The following is a 21,155-nucleotide window of genomic DNA, read 5'->3' as shown; positions in this document are numbered from 1 at the left end:
TCTTCCATGGTGATGGAGTAAACAGACCACCAGAGGCTTTTCCCTTCATCTGTGGTCAGATCCCTCTCTAAGCAGCCGGGACGTCCCACCCTGGCTGAAACCAAACACACACTCTAGCCTACGCTTTGCATTACGCTTGGTGATGTATGGCTGTGTAGCAGCTGTTACCATGGAAACCCATTCATGAAGCTCTCTACCACTGTTCTTGAGCTAATCTGAAGGCCACATGAAGTTTGGAGGTCTGTAGCAACAGACTGCAGAAAGTTGGTGACCTCTGCGCACTATGACCTCAGCTATGACCCCGCTCCGTCATTTTACGTGGCCTACCACTTGGTGTCTGAGTTGCTGTCGTTCCCAATGGCTTCCACTTTGTTATAATGCCACTGACAGTTGACTGTGGAATATTTAGGAGCCAGGAAATTTCACCACTGGACTTGTTGCACAGGTGGCATCCTATCACAGTACCACGCTGGAATTCACTGAGCTCCTGAGAGCGAGCCATTCTTTCACTAATGTCTGTAGAAACAGTCTGCATGCCTAGGTGATGATTTTATACACCTGTGGACATGGAAGTGATTGGAACACCTGATTTACATTATTTGGATGGGTGAGTGAATACTTTTGGCAACATAGTGTATTTACGCTGGTATCAGAATCAGAACAACTCTGGAAATAAGTTTTAAAAGTGGTAAAAAATAGGGAGAAAATTGGGTAGAAAAGTGGTGAAAGTTGGCTGACAGTGGTAAAAATTTGTCATAAATTGAAGAAAAGTGGCACCAAGACTAGCATCAATGCTACTGATCCAACTGCTGCTGTGGAGCGCCTGTTCTCTGGGATTGTCCAGGAGTTCAGTCAACCCACAGGCCCGAATCTGGTCTTACTGAGTCCTCATGAGTCCATTTCTCACCTCATAGAGTTAAACACTGACCGTACTCTTTCTCCATTCAAACCCTACATTGATGTTCCATTAATTCTCCAGTCTGTCAGCCTGTCTGTGGCTTTAACACGAGCTGCACGGGTCAGGGGAAGACTACAGAAACATTTCTGCTGCTCTGAGGGTTCCCAAGAGAACAGTGGCCTCCAGAATCCATGAAGAAGTTTGGACCAACCAGGACTCTTCTAGAGCTGGGCACCACCGGGAGAGAAGGACCTTCGTGAGAGTGAACCTCATGGTCACTCTGACTGATGATCACTCTGACTGATGGTCAATCTGACTGATGGTCAATCTGACTGATGATCACTCTGACTGATGGTCACTCTGACTGATGATCACTCTGACTGATGGTCACTCTGACTGATGGTCACTCTGACTGATGATCACTCTGACTGATGGTCACTCTGACTGATGATCATTCTGACTGATGGTCACTCTGACTGATGGTCACTCTGACTGATGGTCAATCTGACTGATGGTCACTCTGACTGATGGTCAATCTGACTGATGATCAATCTGACTGATGATCACTCTGACTGATGATCACTCTGACTGATGGTCACTCTGACTGATGGTCCATCTGACTGATGGTCACTCTGACTGATGGTCACTCTGACTGATGATCACTCTGACTGATGGTCAATCTGACTGATGGTCACTCTGACTGATGATCACTCTGACTGATGGTCACTCTGACTGATGGTCACTCTGACTGATGGTCAATCTGACTGATGATCACTCTGACTGATGGTCACTCTGACTGATGGTCACTCTGACTGATGATCACTCTGACTGATGGTCAATCTGACTGATGATCACTCTGACTGATGGTCACTCTGACTGACGGTCACTCTGACTGACGGTCACTCTGACTGACGGTCACTCTGACTGATGGTCACTCTGACTGATGATCACTCTGACTGATGATCACTCTGACTGATGGTCACTCTGACTGATGGTCACTCTGACTGATGGTCACTCTGACTGATGGTCACTCTGACTGATGGTCACTCTGACTGATGGTCCCTCTGACTGATGGTCACTCTGACTGATGGTCACTCTGACTGAGCTCCAGAGATCCTGGAGGAGACGGGACAAAGTTCTAGATCAGGGCTTTCAAAGTGTGTGAGAGTGAGCCTCCCCTAAGGAGGAATGATTCATCCGGTGGACCCCCACCCACAAAAAGGATTCAAATTGAAAAACAACTAAACAACATATCAAACATTTCTGTCTAATCTTTAAGCATTTTTAGCATTATTAATATATTTTGGATATTTTGGTTTGCAAATGTCCTTAAACATCTGCCTTTCCCTCTTATTCAGTTATAATGCCATTTAATACCCTTTATCATATATTTTTTGGCCATTTTACAACTTCTTTTGCCTCTTTTTCCCCATTTTGCCACTTTTATTCAATTTTTTGCCACTTTTCATCCATGTAAGCTGCCCATTGCCATTAAATACCACTCGTTTCCTCTTTTTTGCCCATTTCTGCCACTCTTGACTTCTTTTTGCCCATTTTAGTCACATAATTCATTTTTGCCACTTTTTAGCAGCTGTAACTCATTTGTTTGTCACTTCTTGCCCATTTTTGCTACTTTCTGTCCACTTTCCACTTTTTCTCTCCATTTTGGCCCTTTTTTTGCTGCTTTTTGACCATTTTTGACACTTTTTTACCATTTGTTGCCACTTTTTGTCTAAATAATCTACCCTTTGCTGTTAAATACCACTTGTTTCCCTTTTCCCAGATTTTAGGGTAACCCTAACCCTAATCCTAACCTTTTGCCATTTTTCCCATTTTTGCTCTTTTTCACCCTTTTTTTTGCCACTTTTTGCCAGCTGTAACTCATTTGTTTGTCACTTCTCACCCATTTTTGCTACTTTCTGTCCATTTTTCCACTTTTTCTCCCCATTTTCACCCCTTTTTACACATTTTTGTTGCTTTTTGACCATTTTTGCCACCTCTAACTTATTTTTATTGCCGATTTTGCCACTTTCCTCCCATTTATTCCACTTTCATCCAATTGTCAGTTGTCTTTTTCACTATTTGTTGCCACTTTTTGCAATGTCTTTTTTTTCCAAATTTTAGCCCATTTTTGACACTTTTAAGACAATTTTTGCCACTTTTCATCTAAATAAGCTACCCTTTGCCATTTAATACCACTTGTTTACCTTTTCCCAAATTTTAGGATAACCCTAACCTTTTGTCATTTCTTCCATTTTTTGTCCTTTTTCACATTTTTTACCACTTTTTGCCCATTTAAGCTACCTTATGCCATTACATACCACTTGTTTCCTATTTTTTGCCACTCTTGACTGTTTTTTGCCCATTTTTGTTACTTTCCACTCACTTTTTTGTCACTTCTCACCCATTTCTGCTACTTTCTGACCATATTTTCACTTTTTCTCTCCATTTTCACCCATTTTTTTGCTGCTTTTTGACCATTTTTTGCCCCTTTTCACCTCTTAGATTGTGGCTCTTGCAAAGGTATTTTTCAAAATTTTGGCTGTTTGGTTGAGTGACGCTGCTCCATAGCATAGTCCCTATAGAAACTATAAGTTTATCCATTTAGCTCCATGCACAGCAGAGGTTAGCAAAACAAATCACCTTTTTTATGGTTTAAGGTTTTGCGCCTCCCCTGAAGCTCTGTGGCGCCCCCTAGGGGAGGCCCGCCTCACACTTTGAAAACCACTGATCCAGAAGGACAACCATCACTGAGAGATGAAGACTCTCCTCTGTGTAAAACACATGGAAACCTGCTTGGAGTTTGCAGCAAAGTCAAAGTAAATAGCCGTGCAGGATTTCATGTGTTCTGCAGAGTGACCATCAGGGTCTTGTTCACTCTCTTAAGGCTCTTCGCTCCTGCTTGGCTGAAACGGTTAATCTGGTGTGTCAGACGACAACAACAACTAAATCATCCTCAAACATCTGAGTATGAATGCCGAAGAATTTTAGAAATAATGCATGTTCAGTAAGATCATTCTGTGATATAAAATCCTCTACAGAACCTTCTCAGTCGCCATTATGCTGCTGCACATACGTGATCCTCCACCAAACTAGCAGAAAGTAGTCCCTCCTGTGTGAGCGCGTGTTTGTAACTCTGCACGCTGCCGGCTAATGCAGCGATGACTCATGCAACACACACTCGCCATCTGTTTGACAGGCAGGCTGATTCACACGGCGGAGGGATGCTGAGTCTCCGTGGTCGTTAGGATGCTCTGTGTCTGAGCGCTGAAACAGGAAGTGAGGAAGGTGGTGGACAAGATGCAAAAATGGGCACAGGAAGCATGTATCTCACCGTTCTCTGATAACAGAAGGTCTCTAACAGACTCTCTTGTGGGGACGGCATCTCAGCAGAGACTCTGGTTTAGACGAGGCCTGACCTCAGAGTGAGGATCCCATTGAATCAAATAATTACTAATTTGGGCCGTAACATGCCTTAAAACATTTATCACGATTTGCTGAGATGTCAATTCTGATAAAAATGTACATATTTTGGTGTTTTTCTCTGTCAGAACTTGAGCTAAATGTATGAAATTCAGCACACATATGCATCATGTCTAAACAAACAAAAAACTATTTTACTGTCTGTTAAAAATATGCACAGGAAGAGAGCTCATGAAGGTTAAATTCAAATTTTGGACTTTTTACAGGTCTCACATCTGGAGGATCTCCTCTGAGAGATTTCATCTGATTGACTCCAGCCATTTCTCACTGATTCTAGACAAGATGTTCATCTGAACTTGTGCTAACCGTGAGTTTTCACTGAAGGATTGGGTCGCTATCTGGCCCCAAAGTTTGAATTCTGATTTTTTCCCCCTCCAAAATAATTTCAATCAATCAGCCCCTCCAGACCGTTCAGCATAGGCTGATGATGTTTGGTCTATAAATGCATCATTACTACACCTACAAAAAAGCCTCTTGGAACCATAACGTATTACAAACAGGAAGTCCACCAGCTTCCTCTGTTTTTCAAAATAAGACTTTTTGGATGGTGCTGAGTGACTTATATATATTTTAACTGTGGTATTCAATATTCTGCATTCTTCTGAATTTTAAGGCAAGACCACAGTATCATGCTGAACAAGCCTACATACAAACAACTCATGAGAGCGCCCCCCACTGGCAACAGGAACTGACACAACCAGGCAATTTGTTCATTCCTTTTACTCAGTTAAACCTATCGGGCTCTGAATTTGAGGAAAAGGCCTCAGTATCCTCACAATATATCAACACTGCACTGAACCATTTTAATATCACGCCACTTAACAGGAAGTGAGCATAACTCTAATAAGAAAACACCTGCACACTGTCCAACTTGCAAAGAAAAGGGATAGTTATTTGCAACGTTTTGGTACTAAACTGAAATGTTGTAAATAATAAATACCCCTTTTCTTTGCAAGTTGGACAGTGTGCAGGAGTTTTCTTTGAAATGTTTGCAGGATACCTTCCCCTCCAACGAACCTGTCCTGGCAAATAGATGTGTGAAGCAACCTTTCCACTACAACTCTAATATAAAACATCCGATTTGTTTTGATTTTAGGGTTGGGCAATTGATCGCTAATTACATTAAATCACAGTATGATGTGCTGCAATTTACAAATCACAGAGGTTGCAATATTTCTTTAATTTCTAAAATGTGTCAAGAAACAGTTCTATATATATAGAATTAAATAGGACATACTTCTCTCTAATTCCTGCTTGTATCAATGCTGATGAACCTTACTGCTGCTAGCATAAAGCTTCACCTCCTCCACCCCAGCCTCCTCCTTTATAGACTAAAGCTTCACCTCCTCCACCCCAGCCTCCTCCTTTATAGACTAAAACTTCACCTCCTCCACCCCAGCCTCCTCCTTTATAGACTAAAGCTTCACCTCCTCCACCCCAGCCTCCTCCTTTATAGACTAAAGCTTCACCTCCTCGACCCCAGCCTCCTCCTTTATAAACCAAAGCTTCACCTCCTCCACCCCAGCCTTCTCCTTTATAAACCAAAGCTTCACCTCCTCCACCCCAGCCTCCTCATTTATAAACTAAAGCTTCACCTCCTCCACCCCAGCCTCCTCCTTTATAGACTAAAGCTTCACCTCCTACACCTCAGCCTCCTCCTTTATAAACCAAAGCTTCACCTCCTCCACCCCAGCCTCCTCCTTTATAGACTTAAGCTTCACCTCCTCCACCCCAGCCTCCTCCTTTATAGACTAAAGCTTCACCTCCTCCACCTCAGCCTGCTCCTTTATAGACTAAAGCTTCACCTCCTCCACACCAGCCTCCTCCTTTATAGATTAAAGGTTCACCTCCTCCACTCCAGCCTCCTTCTTCATAGCATAAAGCTTCACCTCCTCCACCCCAGCCTCCTCCTTTATAGCATAAAGCTTCACCTCCTCCACCCCAGCCTCCTCCTTTATAGCATAAAGCTTCACCTCCTCCACCCCAGCCTCCTCCTTTATAGCATAAAGCTTCACCTCCTCCACCCCAGCCTCCTCCCTTAGAGCATACAGCTTCACCTCCTCCACCCCAGCCTCCTCCTTTATAGCATAAAGCTTCATCTCCTCCACCCCAGCCTCCTCCTTTATAGACTTAAGCTTCACCTCCTCCACCCCAGCCTCCTCCTTTATAGCATAAAGCTTCACCTCCTCCACCCCAGCCTCCTCCTTTATAGCATAAAGCTCCACCTCCTCCACCCCAGCCTCCTCCTTCATAGCTTGTTGTACTCTCATATTCAGATTCAGGCTACTCTGGATAAATTGCTTCTGAAATAATTTCAGTTTTTAATACACATTACCAAAAATGTATCCATCCATAATTTTTTTTTTTTTTTTTTTTTTTAGCTATGCACTCCCTGGAGAGTCAAAGAATGCTGCTTGACTAACTAAGGAAACAACTTTAGAGCAGAGCCTTCTCTGCAAAGTAAAACTGCAAATGTATTTAGCAATAACAGGGTTAAATGTATAATCACTGCTTGTATTTTTAATTATTACTCTTTAAAGCTTCATCCAGAGAAGAACTGCAGTCATCAAAAATACGCCAAAAACAGAGAGTGGTGCTGTTGTCTTAGTAGCTAAACATCCACCATGCTAACTGATGCGGTTCTTGTGTTCTGTTGCAGTGACAGCTACATTGTGCGTGTCAAAGCGGTGGTGATGACCAGAGACGACTCGAGCGGCGGCTGGTTGGCTCAGGACGGCTGTCTGAGCAGAGTGGGCGTGTGCAGACTGCTGCCGGCTGAGCTGCTGGGACGAAACAGCTTCCTGATCCATGGAGAACGCCTCAAAGACAGGCAGGTCGGTGCAGAAGAGTGGACGTACACGTTTCACTTTATTTTACAGAGATAACATCTGAATGTGGGGCGTTTTCTTGACATTTCCACTTGTCTGTCTTTTTATCTTGGTGTAACAAAGCTGGTTGTCTCATTTAACTGTGCTAACTTTTTTGAGATCTCTAGAAAAGGACCAACATGTATTTTCATTCATGTCTTGATTGTTAGAATTTTTAAGAAGTATGGGTTGTGATTTCTCCTTAGGGTGGTGGTTTGAGGATAAGCCAGCTGAGAGGCTACCCTCCATTCAGACGGTCTAAAGTTGTTTCCCCAACACAATTTTCTTTTAGGTGATTCTGGAATGTTTCTTGAAGAAGGATCTGGTCTACACGAAGGCCACGCCCACATTCCACCACTGGAAGGTGGACAATAAAAAGTGTGGACTGACCTTTCAGAGTCCGGCTGACGCCAGAGCCTTCGACCGTGGGGTGAGGAAGGCACTGGAGGACCTGACAGAAGGTACGAGTTATCATCTAGTCATGAGACTTTTAGTAAAACCTTGTTTTTATAGAGCAGGTAAGGAGGGGAAAGATTTTAACATTGCTAACAGAACCAGCAGTGAAGACATCTGTCTGTATGGAGGTAGAAACCTTGAGAACAACTGTGGTACCTTCACAGTTGTTTCAAATCATTTTTATTCTCATTAATCTACACTCAGTACCCCACCAAGGTGAAAACAGGATTTTAGATTTGTTTGCAATTTTGTTGCAATTTATCAATAAGAAAAAACTTAAATATCACACCAACATAGGTATTCAGACTGTTTGCAACAACATTATGAATCAGTGTTACTCAACCAAAGAGCCAAATTGTTGAAAAATACCTTTGCAAGAGCCACAATCTAAGTGGTGAAAAGTGGCATAAATGGCTTAAAGTAGCAAAAAAATAAATTAAAGATGGCAAAAATGGTCAAAAAGCTGCAAAAAATAGATGAAAAGGGGTGAAAATGGGGAGAAAATGTGGAAATATGGTCAGAAAGTAGCAGAAATGGGTGAGAAGTTTAAACAAAAAATGAGTTACAGGTGGCAAAAAATTGTCCAAAAGTGGCAAAAACATGGCAAAAAAATGAGTGAAAAGTGACTAAAATGGGCAAAGAGCAGTCAAGAGTGGACAAAAAGGGGCAAACGATATGAAAATTAGTGGTATTTAATGGCAAAAAGTAGCTTAAATGGGTAAAAAGTGGTGAGAAAGGGCAAAAATTGGATAAAAGTGGCAAAAAGAAGTGGCAAAAACTAACAAAAAAGGAAACAAGTTTTATATTATGTTAAAGGTAGCCTAAATGGGCAAAAATTGGCCAAAAAATGGTGAAAAGGGTAAAAATGGGATAAAAGTGGCAAAAAGAAATGGCTAAAATGGGCAAAAAGTAGGAAACAAGTGCTATTTAATGATTAAAGATAGCTTAAATGGGCAAAAAATGGTGAAAAGTGGCACAGAGGAGGCACAAATGGGCAACAAAAGATGAAACTAGTGGTAATTAATGGCAAAAGGAAGCTCAGTTGTGTGAAAAGTGGAAAAAAATGTGAAAAAGTGACTAAAATGGGATAAAAGTGGCAAAAAACTGAAAAAATGGCAAAAAGAAGTGGGGGAAAATGGGGGAAAAGGGTATTTAATGACAACAGTATCTCAAATGGGTGAAAAGTAGCAAAAAATAGTAGAAAGCAGCAAAAGTTTCCTTTTAAAGGTTTTCTCGGGGATTAATATTGAAATTCAGACATAAAAGAGCCGCAAACATCACAAAAGTGTGATGTGTGGCTGTAGAGCCACACGCCGAGTATCACTGCTATAAATGTAGCTCAGGTTCCTCCAGTTCTCTGATCTTTGCTGAGATGTTTCTACACCTTGACTGGAGTCCACCTGTGCTAAATGAACAGCAGCAGCTGCAACAAAAGAAAACGGAGAAAAAGTGAAGGGTACCGGAAAACGCTCTGAATGCCCACTTTGGACAATTCTACCTTATAGAGTGTTAAAGGTAACATATTATGCCAAAATCACCTTTTCAGGCTTTTCTAACAAAAATATGTGCTCCAGCCCTGTCCACAATCCACTCAAATACCAGAAAAATCCATCCTCTCCCCCCTCGCTTTCTCCACCTTTCAGAAAATGTGTGCTGAAACAAGCCATTCTCAGATTTTCCCCTCATGATGTCATGTGGGGAATTAGCCCCGCCCCCAGGGTCAGTTGGCCCACCCTGCTTGAAGAAAATTCCGCCCCCTTATGGATCAGTAGAGCTAAAGCCACATCCATTACCTGAGTGGGGCGTGGTCAGGGGCGGAGTCAGACAGCTCAGTAACATTTAAAGCCACAGACACAGAAACAGCTCATTCTGAGCAGGGCTGAAACAGAGGAGGTTTTAGAGACTCCTATACTGGAGAGTTTTTACAGCAATGAACTTCACAGGCATGTTTTGAGGACCTCTGAGACCAATGTGGTCTTGTCTTAAAGGGGTAAAATATTTGACCTTTAAAAGGATTAAACCTCTACTATGAAGAATACAGAAATGTCATGATTTTAACAAAAACTCTGAGAGTAATGTCTAAATTGCACAACAATCTTGGACCTGGCAAAGCACAAGGGCTTCCTTTGGATGAAGGTTATACTGTATCCAGGAATGTAATGCCTACTTATGTCATCAACTTTCAAAATTGCACAAATATGTTGGCAACATTTGGTAAAGTATGTGGAACTGGTAAGAAGTGAGGGTTTCCCCTCAGATATTGGTGCTATATCAGGTTATCAGAACAAAATAGGGAGTGACAAAGTGCCGTGTAAATTGCAAAAGTATGTTACCAACTTTCACAAAAGCTTGTGGAACTGCTGCAGAAGAGGATTTCCCTCAGACATTAATTTAAAAGTTAAGTCAAATTACTCTGAGGTAAAAAAAAAAAATCTATTAATGCTTCCAAAGAGAGAAAGCATCGTCTGAGTTGCACACATGAGTTGGCAACATTTGGGAAAGTGGGTTGACGTGGAGGGAGTGAGTGTGTCACTCTGACAGTGGTTACATTCTACCCAGGAATGCACTGTTTTGTTATTAACATGAAAAAGTACTGTGAAAATTGCAAAAAGTATGTTGGCAACTTTTGGAAAATTTGGTGGAGCTGCCAAGAAGTGAGGTTTTCCTCAGACATTGGTGCTCTGTCAGGTGATCTAAAACTAAGGTATGTTGTTAGCTTTAAAAACGAGTGACAAATCACGGGCCAAAATTGCACAAATAAGTTGGAAACATACAATACTAAATCCAGTAATGCACTATTGAGTTATGCAACCAAGAAAATAAAAATCTGTGTTAATTGCACAAATACATTGCCAACATTGCTACTATGTCTTGTAATACACCACTGAGAGCAAATCATTGTCAAAGTTGCACAAATATGTTGACAACATTTAGAAAATGGGGAGGAACTGAGTTTCTAGTGCTTGTCTCATACACCGTGTGTAGTTTGACTTCATAGCTGTTTAGGTTTCATTGTCTGAGCTGCTCCATGCAGAGGCGTTGTTAAGAAAGACTGTTGTGAAATAACTGTTAAAGCTGTTATTCCTCCCTCCACTGTTTTGCAGGGTCGACCACATCATCATCCACGCTGCAGAACGAGGCGGAGCTTGGCGATGATGACGTCTTCACGGTGAGAAAGTCTTCCTCATTTCACTGAGGAAGGAAATATGCAGGATGTGTCCTACTGTCTCTGTTTGATTTCTGCAGACTTAAACTGCAAACTTAATGAATCTTCCATCCTTGATATGGTTCGTCAGAGTGGTGGCAGTTAAACTGGTATCAGTACTGTAGAGCAGGAGTTCTCAACCTTAAAGGGATACTTCAACATTTTGGCAAATTTGCCCTTTTCCATAATCCCCACAGTCTTAAAAATAGGTTCGTTACCTTTAGTTGTCCGTGCAAGCTTTTTTTTTTTTTTTTTTTTTTTTTTACTCCAAAACGCTCTCATGGACAAGTTGTGACCTGCACATTCACCACGCTATGAAATAATAACGTATAATTATGTAACATTACGACACATGAAGCAACTATTTCTTGAGTGAACCACTGGGCGGAGTGACACAGTGCAGCAGCCATGCCTGGAGTGTGGTTCCGGCTTTGCATTTAGCTTTAAAACATCTCCTTCTTGTAATGTTCCATGATTATTTCATAGTGTGGTGAATGTGCAGGTCACAACTTGTCCACGAGAGCGTTTTGAAATTGTTGGATTGTGTATTTGATGAGTTTGATGAGGGAAAACCAGAATATCATGACACCATAGTGTTGGCAGAGCAGCTCGTATCCAAAGGCGGTTTTACCATTAGGAAAAGGTAGGCAATTGCCAGGGGCCTCCTCCATAAGGGGGGCCTCAAGAATTTGCCTAGGTTTTTTCCCTACAATTATAGCTCACTTTTGTTTTTGCCAGTCCCCAGGTCAAAGAAAATTATTCATAGTTTACCATTTAGAGCCGTGAGGAACATCATAAAAAGACACACAGCAGAGCGCAGCTGCAGCATCAACTCTGCTCTCTCAGTAAGGGTTGTCCTGTCCACCTCTGACTAGTTTCTTGCACAAGCCTTAACAAATGTCAAAGCTGGAGGATTTTGCCTTGTAGAACCAAAGTTCTTCCCCTGAGTGGGATTAAAACAGCTGCTCTCAGGATAACAAATACTTTCTCTGCGTAATTGTCCCTCAACCACAAACGCAGACATCGCATCACGCTTTGGTGAGCAACTCAGTTCAATCTCCAGCCTAATTTAATCCTACATTAAAACAAATCTGCAATGCCAGACTAATATAACCTCATTTTATTTACATAAGATCTTATTTTATGTCATCAAGAAGTGAACTTGTGGTCTTGATCACTTAAGATTAAACAGGACATCATTTATAAATCCTGTGGCATATTTAACTCCAGCTCTCATTAAATGGTAGAAATTCTTCTCATAACGGTGAAATGATTTAATAACTGAACATTCAATCCTAATCTGGACACGGACTGTCCTATGACATGAAGTCGGCATGTTTGATCTTGGCGCAGCTTATCCATAATTACGCACGGAGATGGCCCCGTTCATGATGCATGCAGGGATGTCAGGGAGATTCAAAGAGTGGACATGAAGAAGAGCTACTCTGGGGGCTCAGACATGTGCTTAAAAGTCAAGTTTTTACTCAGCAGGTGAGGGTTTGTGTCTCTATAAGCAGTAATAGTGCCGAAGTGTGATGAAGCTCCGCAAGATCCTCGTCTCTGTCTCCGTCTCTCTGTGCCTCCCCAGCTCTTTCTCTCTCCCTCTCTCTCTCTCTCTCTCTCTCATCTCCTCGTTGGACTCTATGCACTGTTCCCAGGCCCAGTGAAATAAGGCTCAGATCAGGCATTGTGGACAACAGGCTGCTGTTTTAGATCCATAAACGGTCGTGTTAAATGTATATTTATAATGAATATTACAGTCTTACGTTAAAATCTGTAAAAATGGTCATATGTTACAAGGACAGCATATTTTTGCCTCACCTGTTCAGATTACCTGCAGGTAAATTCTCTTTCTAAAGTAGCTAATTTACCTTTTAGTTTGCAAACATGCAGCACTCATTAAAATGGTGGCTACATCTAATATTGGCTCATTTCTCTTTATAAACATTACAGCAGCCTTTACATCAGCTTTTGTCATATTGATGTCACTAAAAAATTCCCAGCCAACAGGACGTCTCACTGGAGCACAACTGGCCCCTGACCCAAAATGAGTTTGACGCTCCTGTTTTCCTGCAGTACAGTATGATTCAATAAAAAAATGACTGAAAATAGAACCTATTGTATTTTTCTCTTAATAACATAGTAAAAACTCATGTAATACAGCTGATTTGATGCAGAAATACAGATGAACTGTATTAAGTTCTTAATGGGACCTTGGACCAGATACACTTACTAAGATATTGTATCTGAAAACATGAAACCCTAAGAACAGGAGAGTACATGTTTAGAAAATGATGAAGAGAAGCCACAAGTTTGTGCATTAAAGTCATTTAAGCATAGAGTCTTTATTCTCATCTCTCTTTGGAGGAGATGTCAGATTTATGTTTGTTTTTTTATTCTCTGCCTAAGGTGGATGCAGTTTGTTCAGCCTGATGTCACCAACTATTCACTAATATTCAACCCAACAGATGTTGGTTATAATGCAGATTTTCTTACACTGAATGAAGTTAAATGTGTCGTTAGTGGCCACTGCACTGTACTGCTTCTGTTAAATCGCGTTCATATGACGGTCATCAAAGAAGCTGAGGTGAGTGATATTAGGGGGGCCTCACATTGATCTTTGCCCGGGGCCTCCAGTTCACTAAAACCGCCCCTGCTCGTATCTCATCCCCACCAATCTAAAAATAGCTTGCACCAACAACTAAAGGTAACAAACCTATTAGTAAGACTATAGGAATTATGGCAATATGCAAATTTGCCAAATGTTGAAGTATCCCTTTAAGGTGTGAGACACCAAGAAGGGGTCTCCAGATTCCCTGAAAAAACTAAGAATATTTTCAGAATTACAGTGTTGCCACTTTATACCAATTTGCCAAATCCTAACCAGTTTTTAACATTTTCCCACAAATTTTAACACATTTTTGCCATTTTAAACTCTTTCCACCACTTTTTTTCTGCCTGTTTTTGCCACTTCTAAACCAATTCTTGCCAAATAAGCTCAAAACTGCCTCTGTTGACCCATAATTGCCACTATGAACTCCATTTCACCACTTTTTATGCCCAATTTTCCTATATTAACCACACTTCGCTGATATGCCCATTTTTGCCAGTTTGACCAATTTCTGCCAATATCTGCCTATTTTTTCGATCTCAGTCAGCACTATTTTGCCAGTTTTTTTCTATTTTTCTTCCCATTTCTCCAGATTTCCACCAATTTTTGCCAATTTAAAGCCTTTTCTGCCACTTTCTAATTCCCTTTTACCACTATCATTGCCCACTGTAACCCATTTTTGCCTTTGTTTCAGTTATTTTGCGTTTTTATAGAAAAATTACAAGAAACCAAACTGAAAACTGTTGTTTAATTTTTGATTTTTTTCTTTTTTCAATTTCTTTTTTATTGAAAAACAGATTGCCTTTATTTTGTTTCTTAAATGTGGCCCTAATAAACCATAATAAAGCAGTGGTTCCCAACCTGGGGTCTGGGCGCCTCTAGGGAGGGGGACCAAAGCCACCCTAAATGAATTTTAAAAAAGAAAGGAAGAAATAACTCATAAAACAGGAGCTGATGTGCAGCACAGTAATGGGCTAAAACATGTTCTTTCCTCTGCAATATGATGTCTGTAATAACAGCAACTGGCAGCGAGTCTGCCCACTTTGCACACCACTCTGCCGGCCTGTCCCAAATATTGGATGGTAAATATTTTAGTATTGCATGCACTGACCAGGAGGAAAAGGAAAACTTTCAACCCACTTGTTTGAATGTATAAAACTAGATTGAAGACAGTTTTAGTTTTTTTGTGCAGTAACAGAATGTAAAACTGAGAACATGATGTGGCCTTAAAGAGGTCATGATATAATTTTTCTGTATTTTAATACGTCCCATTAAACCCAGACAGCACCTTCTTCTTAATAAATGTGTATCGAAGAATTAGATGGCAGTCCTCTCCTCATTTAGCCATGATGTTCTGCAGGTTCTTCAGTGTCTCTGTTTTTTCTGTTCTTTAATGAAACAACTCTGATCAGAGTAAAACCGCATTAAAGCTGCGGCTTGTGTCGACCATGAGGATGACGCATACCTAACACACTACGCCGGGCGCTCTGGAGGCCGCAGGCTGGGATTCATTTAACACAGACCCAATAAAAACAGCCACACTGCTCTGGTTCTGGAGGTCTTTAAAGTTTAACTTCTGTCGTCTAATTGCACAAAGAAGTCTGGTGGAACTTCAGAGAGGAACTTAAGACTTTAAAGAACAAATTAAAACACTCACGCATCTCTTCCTTCTGTGTTGGGTTTGCTGAATTTACCATGTAACCTCGGAGAAACGCCTGCTTTGACCTTCCTGGTTTACTCGGAGATCATGCTCGGCTGCAGTTTGAACCTCTGCAGGTTTTCATCTCACCGTCTCTTCTCTCTCCTGCAGACGGCCACCGACAGCTCGTCCAACTCATCCCAGAAGAGAGAGCCCGCCATGCACTCGCTGGCTCCGCCCCACTTCTGCGAGGCCAGGCGGCACCACTGCATCCTGGGGCATTTCTACGAGCATCACCACAGGCCGTCTGATCACTACTTCCTGGACCAGGTGAGTCAGAGTAAAAGCTGCGTTCCCTCCTCTCTGATGACCTCGAGTCTCCTGGTATCAAAGTTTTAAACCGTTTCCGTCTCCTCTGCAGGCCGTGCACATGTTCCCTCGCCACGTCAGCTTCCAGCTGGAGGAGGAGGAGATCGTTCGCATCAACCCTCGAGAGCGGACCTGGCTCACCGGCTATGAGGATTACCGCCACGCCAACTCTACGCGAGATAAACTCACGCAGCCTGACAACCTGGATGCTTACGTGCACTTTGCCAAGAGCGAGCTGCCCAAACACGACTACACGTACCCGTACCCGCTCAGCTGCGACGTGCAGCGGGTCTGTGACGGTAAAGCAGGCTGCCTGGAGCTGGGCGGCGGCCACAGGGCCGTGGTGACGGTGCAGCCACGAGCCCTGCAGCCCAAAGGGAAGAGGAGAAAGGAGGACGGCGAGCGTCTGCGCTGTGTTTACTGTCAGGATATGTTCAACCATGAGGATAATGGGCGGGGCCGCTGCCAGGAGGCCCCCGACCCCATTCAGACCTGCATCAGACGGGTCAGCTTCATGTGGTGCGCCGACAGCCTGCTGTACCACTGCATGTCGGACCCGGAGGGGGATTACTCAGACCCGTGCTCCTGTGACACCAGCGACGAGCGCTTCTGCCTCCGCTGGACGGCGTTGGTGGGTCTGTCTCTGCTGGCGCCCTGCATGTGCTGCTACGCCCCCCTCAGGGCGTGCTACCGCTGCGGCGTCGCCTGCCACTGCTGCGGCGGGAAACACAAAGCTGTGGGATGAGCCATCGCAAAACCCGCCCCCTTCACAGAGACACTGCAGACTTGTAGGAGGAGGTGGGATGACGTAGCCGCTGTGATTTACCCGGTGTTTTTTTTTGTTGTTGTTGTTGTTCGTCTCGTCTCCGAGTTTTTAAAGGAGCAAAGAAGAAGAAGAAGGTTGTCTCAACTGATGGGAAAAGGTTAGATTTTTTGTTGTTGGTGGCATCGAGAACCAAACGGATTTAAATTCTCTCAGACTGAACAAAGAATATTCATTTCTATATAGAGATCTATATAAATGAATATAAATATGAATATATATATATGAACAGGTACTTTATATTTTTACACTCATATTTGAAAAGCTTGAATGTGTCTTTTTTTCAGCATCTTGTCAGTATGAATGTTTTCATGTTTGTTCAGGGAGCTGCAGTTCGCCAACTCACTGCAAAAGAATTCAGCCTTAACAGGAAATAATAATCATCTTTATTAGTAATGAGCTGTTTGGGCAAAAAGTTCAGACTAAAACATGGATACTACGTAGTTTTTCAGGGCTGATATCAATACCGGTTATTAGTAGTGCATGTTTGGAATGTTTAAAAAAATAAGCAAAATCATTTAGAGCTACCTCTGTGGCAGGAAACAGGAAGTGATGCAGCACACTCCCTGTGTCAGTGCCACCCAGGCCTCAGTGCTGATTGGCTGGAAGTTGTGTGACATCTAGCCAGTCAGATGGTGATTTTGGCAGATTATTGGTCAATAAAATGCCGATAATGATAATCAGCTAAACGCCAAATATCTGCATCAATAATCGCCCCGGCCGATAATCAGCGGCCCCTGCACGGATGCAGGTAGCCTAGTTTGGAGTGAAGAATGGAGGCAGAATGAAACTAGTCGGTTTTGTTTTGTTTTGTTTTTTTTTATTTTACTCCTAACCTTCAACTGAATCCCTGTCCTGAAGGCGAGAAAGCCTTTCTACTGCTGAACACTATGGCAGTGGTTTTCAACCGGTCTAGCCTCAGATCCCACCTGTGTCTTAAGCACTGGTTCCCAACCTAGGGTCCGAGCACCCCTGGGGGGGTGCCAAAGATCCCAGGGGGGCCCAGGACCCTGTTTGCTCTGACGTTGTCAAAATTAGATGTGCATGTAGCTTTTTAAAATCATGATTAGAAAGATAATGTACAACAGCGAGTTAAATCCACCTTCAAAGATAAATAATAATAATAATAATAAAATAATAAAATGATGAAACATAAAGAGAATCTGTTCATTTTTTAGCAATAAAGTCAAAAGTTTGAGGTAAAAAAATAAATTTAGATTATAAAGATGCATATTTAAAGGAAAACATTATCCAAATTTCACAGATAAAAATTTAAAAATTAAAGAAAAAAATCTAATTTTTTTAGTTTAAAAATTCTCAACTTTTGACTTAAAGAGGTAAATTTACAACAGTGTGAAATAGAAAAATTACAGGAAACCAAACTGAAAACTGTTGTTTCATCTTTTATTTATTTTTTATTTTTTTCAATTCCTTTTTTTTCTTGAAAATGAACAGATTGTCTTCATTTCATTGTATTTTTTTAAATGTGGCCCTAATAAACCGTTGTAATAAAGCAGTGGTTCCCAACCTGGGGTCTTGGTGCCCCTGGGGGGGGACCAAAGACCCCGGGGGGTGCAGGACCACATCTGCTCTGATGTTGTCAAAATTAGATGTGCATGTAGTTTTTTAAAATCATGATTAGAAACATAATGTACAACGGCGAGCTAAAGCCACCCTAAAGGATTTCTTAAAAACATAAATAAGTCTGTTCATTTTTGAGCATAAAAATCAATATTTGGGGGGATTTTTTTAGATTATAAAGTTGCATATTCAGAGAAAAACAAACTCAGAAGTTCACAGTTTAAAACGTTGAAAATTACATTAAAAAAAATAGATTTCTTGAACTGTGACATTCAAAACTTAAATTTACAGCAGTGTAAAGTCAAAAATGTACAAGAAGCCGAAGCTGAAAATATTGGTTTGATTTTTGATTCTTTTCATTCGTAGTCTCCAAAATTCTAAGTTTTTGTTCCTGTACATTTATTTGTACTAAAAACTGTAATTTTTCTCATAAACAGTAACACAGCAGTGTCAGTCTTCCTGCTCTTCAGGTGAGTTGTTTTGCAGCGTGGCGGTTCAGCTGTGGCTCCCTGACGTCCAGCAGAGGCTCTTAACTGTTCTGAAAGCTGCTCTGAAAACCTCCCAACAAACTGGACAGATGAACCAGTTTGGCTGACCAGTATGAGTCACCTCTGACCTCTGATTATCCCAAAACACAAAGAGAATCTGCAAATGTGTGTCGTAGTGTGTTGGGTTTAAACCAGGGCTGTCAGATGATTCAAGTCTCTAATTGTGATTAGAATATAAGAGTTAATGGTGTTTAATCAGTTTCAATCACATTTAAATATTTTTTGTATTTTAAAATCAGTTTTAAGCCCATGTTGCCAGTGTGAATGAATTCTTCATGGTGTTTGTTAGTGAATGAAATGAAGTTAAAGAGATGATTTTATGTTGATTATTCAGCTGCATTAATACTGTAAAACCAAACAAGATGAAAATACTCAAATTTTGATGAAAGTTTTTTAATCAAAGTTTATAGATAGTGGAAATACATTTTTGAGTAATCATTACCAGCTCATTCATGTTGGTTTAGTTTGTATTTTCAAGATAAACTGAACTGTGGGAACTTTCCTACACTTGAAAATTCTTATCCACTCAAAACAACATTTCTAAGTCCTTTTTATAAAATTACGTGTTCTTTATCAACTGCAACTTTCTCTCATCTCTCTCAGATACTTTTATCTTGAATATTAATGCCACCCAAGGTTATCCAACATCAGTGACTAGTGATGACTAGAAGTGAACGGTGCACACTGAACAAACATTATTTATTATGGCTGCTCAACTCGATTGGGACGTCTCTGACTGAGTCAGCAACTTCACTCATGGTGCAAAAGTGTCTAATCCCCAAAGCATTCTGGGAAAACTCTGCACATTGAGGGATAATTGTCAAAGAAATTGAGCACAATGACAAAAAATAATTCGAATGATTGTGTACGCTTTACTTAGAAGTAGACATGTGCTCTATTACCTCAGAAAAAAAAAGCTTAAAAAGGTATTTTGGAATGTTGACTTAGCACAACTAATATTTTAAAAACGTTCAACGGTCTGGTCTATCAGTGCACCAGTGTGGTCTGATTTCACGACTTAGAGCGAGGAGACAGCTTCATAGTGCTTCTTCTGTCGAACACACTGTAAAACAGGACTGCATGTACAAAATGACTCACTGTTAACGTGACCACATTTACACATTTAGTTTCTTTGTCTAAGTAAACAAATTAAGATTAACAATTAAGCCGGTTACACACCGCCACCCAGTAACTACCCTGAAAACTGCCTCCCTGCCGGAGGAGTCCCCCAAAATGCCGAGCATTTTTTAAGGCAGCTGCTGCCGCCGCGGTACGAGGCGGCAATGACGTAGAGGTGCTTCGGTGAACGTCATAGCACGGCCCGCCCACAAGTCCATCACAACCCCCCCTCCCCAAAAACACGTAGAGTACCTCACAGTCTCTGTATATTATAATGTATAATGTACTATAAAACGGTAGTACATTGTCTTTGTCTGGTTGTCTTTGTTCGACGGTAGAGCTGTGTTTTAGAGCTCAGGATATTCCGACACCAACATTATGAGCTCCTCCATTGTTCACTTTGACCTGCGAAGCCTGCTATATCCGGGCTCTCTCCCTCCTTCAATGTGATTGGCTGCCGCCAGAAAGTTCAACACACTGAACTCAAGGCGGCAGGGCAAAATCTGTGCGCGTTCACATTGGCGGCAACCGCTTCTGGATCCTACCACCGCGGTTAAAACCGTTTCCCGTGTGCCGCCCGTCCCTCATTAAAATGACTGGAGGGGGTGAGTTGCCGCACGGCGCTGTGTAACCGGCTGTAAGATCTAAAATCAGACCATGAATTTAGCCAGATTTTGACTTGATCACGTCATTGCAGCCCATCCATTTAAAGCCCCCCAAAAAATGAGTCATCTGATCAGACCGTCTAGCTAAGAGCACTTAATTTTATTTATTTTTTTATAGAAGAATAGAAGAAACTTCCACTGGGTAACGCCGTTAGCTCAACCATGAAAAAAAGACCTTGCTATGGATAGAAGGGTAAATAAAAATACAAGGTTCAGATGGCTTCTGACTGGTGAGTTTTTAAAGTCAGATGAGACATTAAGGAACAGCGGTGGACTTATTTTACATCAGTGACGGCTGGAAGACACTGCGATGAGTAGCATCCTGCCACTGCCATGCTACATCTTAACTACAGTGCACAAAAAAAACATTAAAAACATTGCTGACTTTCATCTTATCTTTTCTGTGCATTTAAGCTGACAGCCGTTATTTCAAATCTTACGTTTTTTGTAGCTGAATCATCCACATTTGTATTGATAAACATAATTTTTCAGTTTTAGTTCATCTCCTGCTGTCCTGCATACTGGTCACACTGGTCTGTTTGCACTGGTTTATTGTTGGGAGGTTTGATTGACTATAGGAGAAACAAAAATCCCAGTGATAAGAAAGCTAAGTTAGAAAACTGTCAGATTCTCACGCCTGTTGTGTGTCTGTGTGTGAAGATGTGAGTTAAAGGGAGATGAATGTGTTGGAGAATGTATCAGAGGTTATCTTTAAACAGGCAGGAGGGAAAAATTATTCCATTATTGGTGGAAATATTCATAAAAAATGCTTCTCATTGCAACCCTCCAGATGCTTGCCACCTAAAATGTCTAGCAATTTTTATACAGATAGAAAAATATGGGTGCTGCACAGGGTCAAAAATGTCTGAGAAAAGTGTAACAAGAATCATA

At 41.6% G+C, this 21,155-nt stretch overlaps 1 protein-coding gene across 1 annotated transcript in view; it reads left to right on the top strand.

The window, feature by feature from the left end:
* The window catches only part of spred2a (sprouty related EVH1 domain containing 2a), a 38,618-nt gene extending 20,877 nt beyond the window's left edge, over positions 1 to 17,741 (top strand). The window contains exons 2-6 of the mRNA XM_041785539.1: positions 7,041 to 7,215; positions 7,541 to 7,709; positions 10,809 to 10,873; positions 15,331 to 15,489; positions 15,581 to 17,741. Of these exons, the coding sequence (XP_041641473.1) occupies positions 7,041 to 7,215; positions 7,541 to 7,709; positions 10,809 to 10,873; positions 15,331 to 15,489; positions 15,581 to 16,273 (1,261 nt within the window). The 3' untranslated portion in view covers positions 16,274 to 17,741. The remainder of the gene's footprint in view (positions 1 to 7,040; positions 7,216 to 7,540; positions 7,710 to 10,808; positions 10,874 to 15,330; positions 15,490 to 15,580) is intronic.
* Positions 17,742 to 21,155: the final 3,414 nt, after the last annotated feature.

This window comes from Cheilinus undulatus, linkage group 4 (genome assembly GCF_018320785.1).
Source record: "Cheilinus undulatus linkage group 4, ASM1832078v1, whole genome shotgun sequence".
Classification (NCBI taxonomy): domain Eukaryota; kingdom Metazoa; phylum Chordata; class Actinopteri; order Labriformes; family Labridae; genus Cheilinus; species Cheilinus undulatus.
Note: the sequence above shows the minus strand (reverse complement) of the source record. Positions and strands in the feature narration are given on the sequence as shown.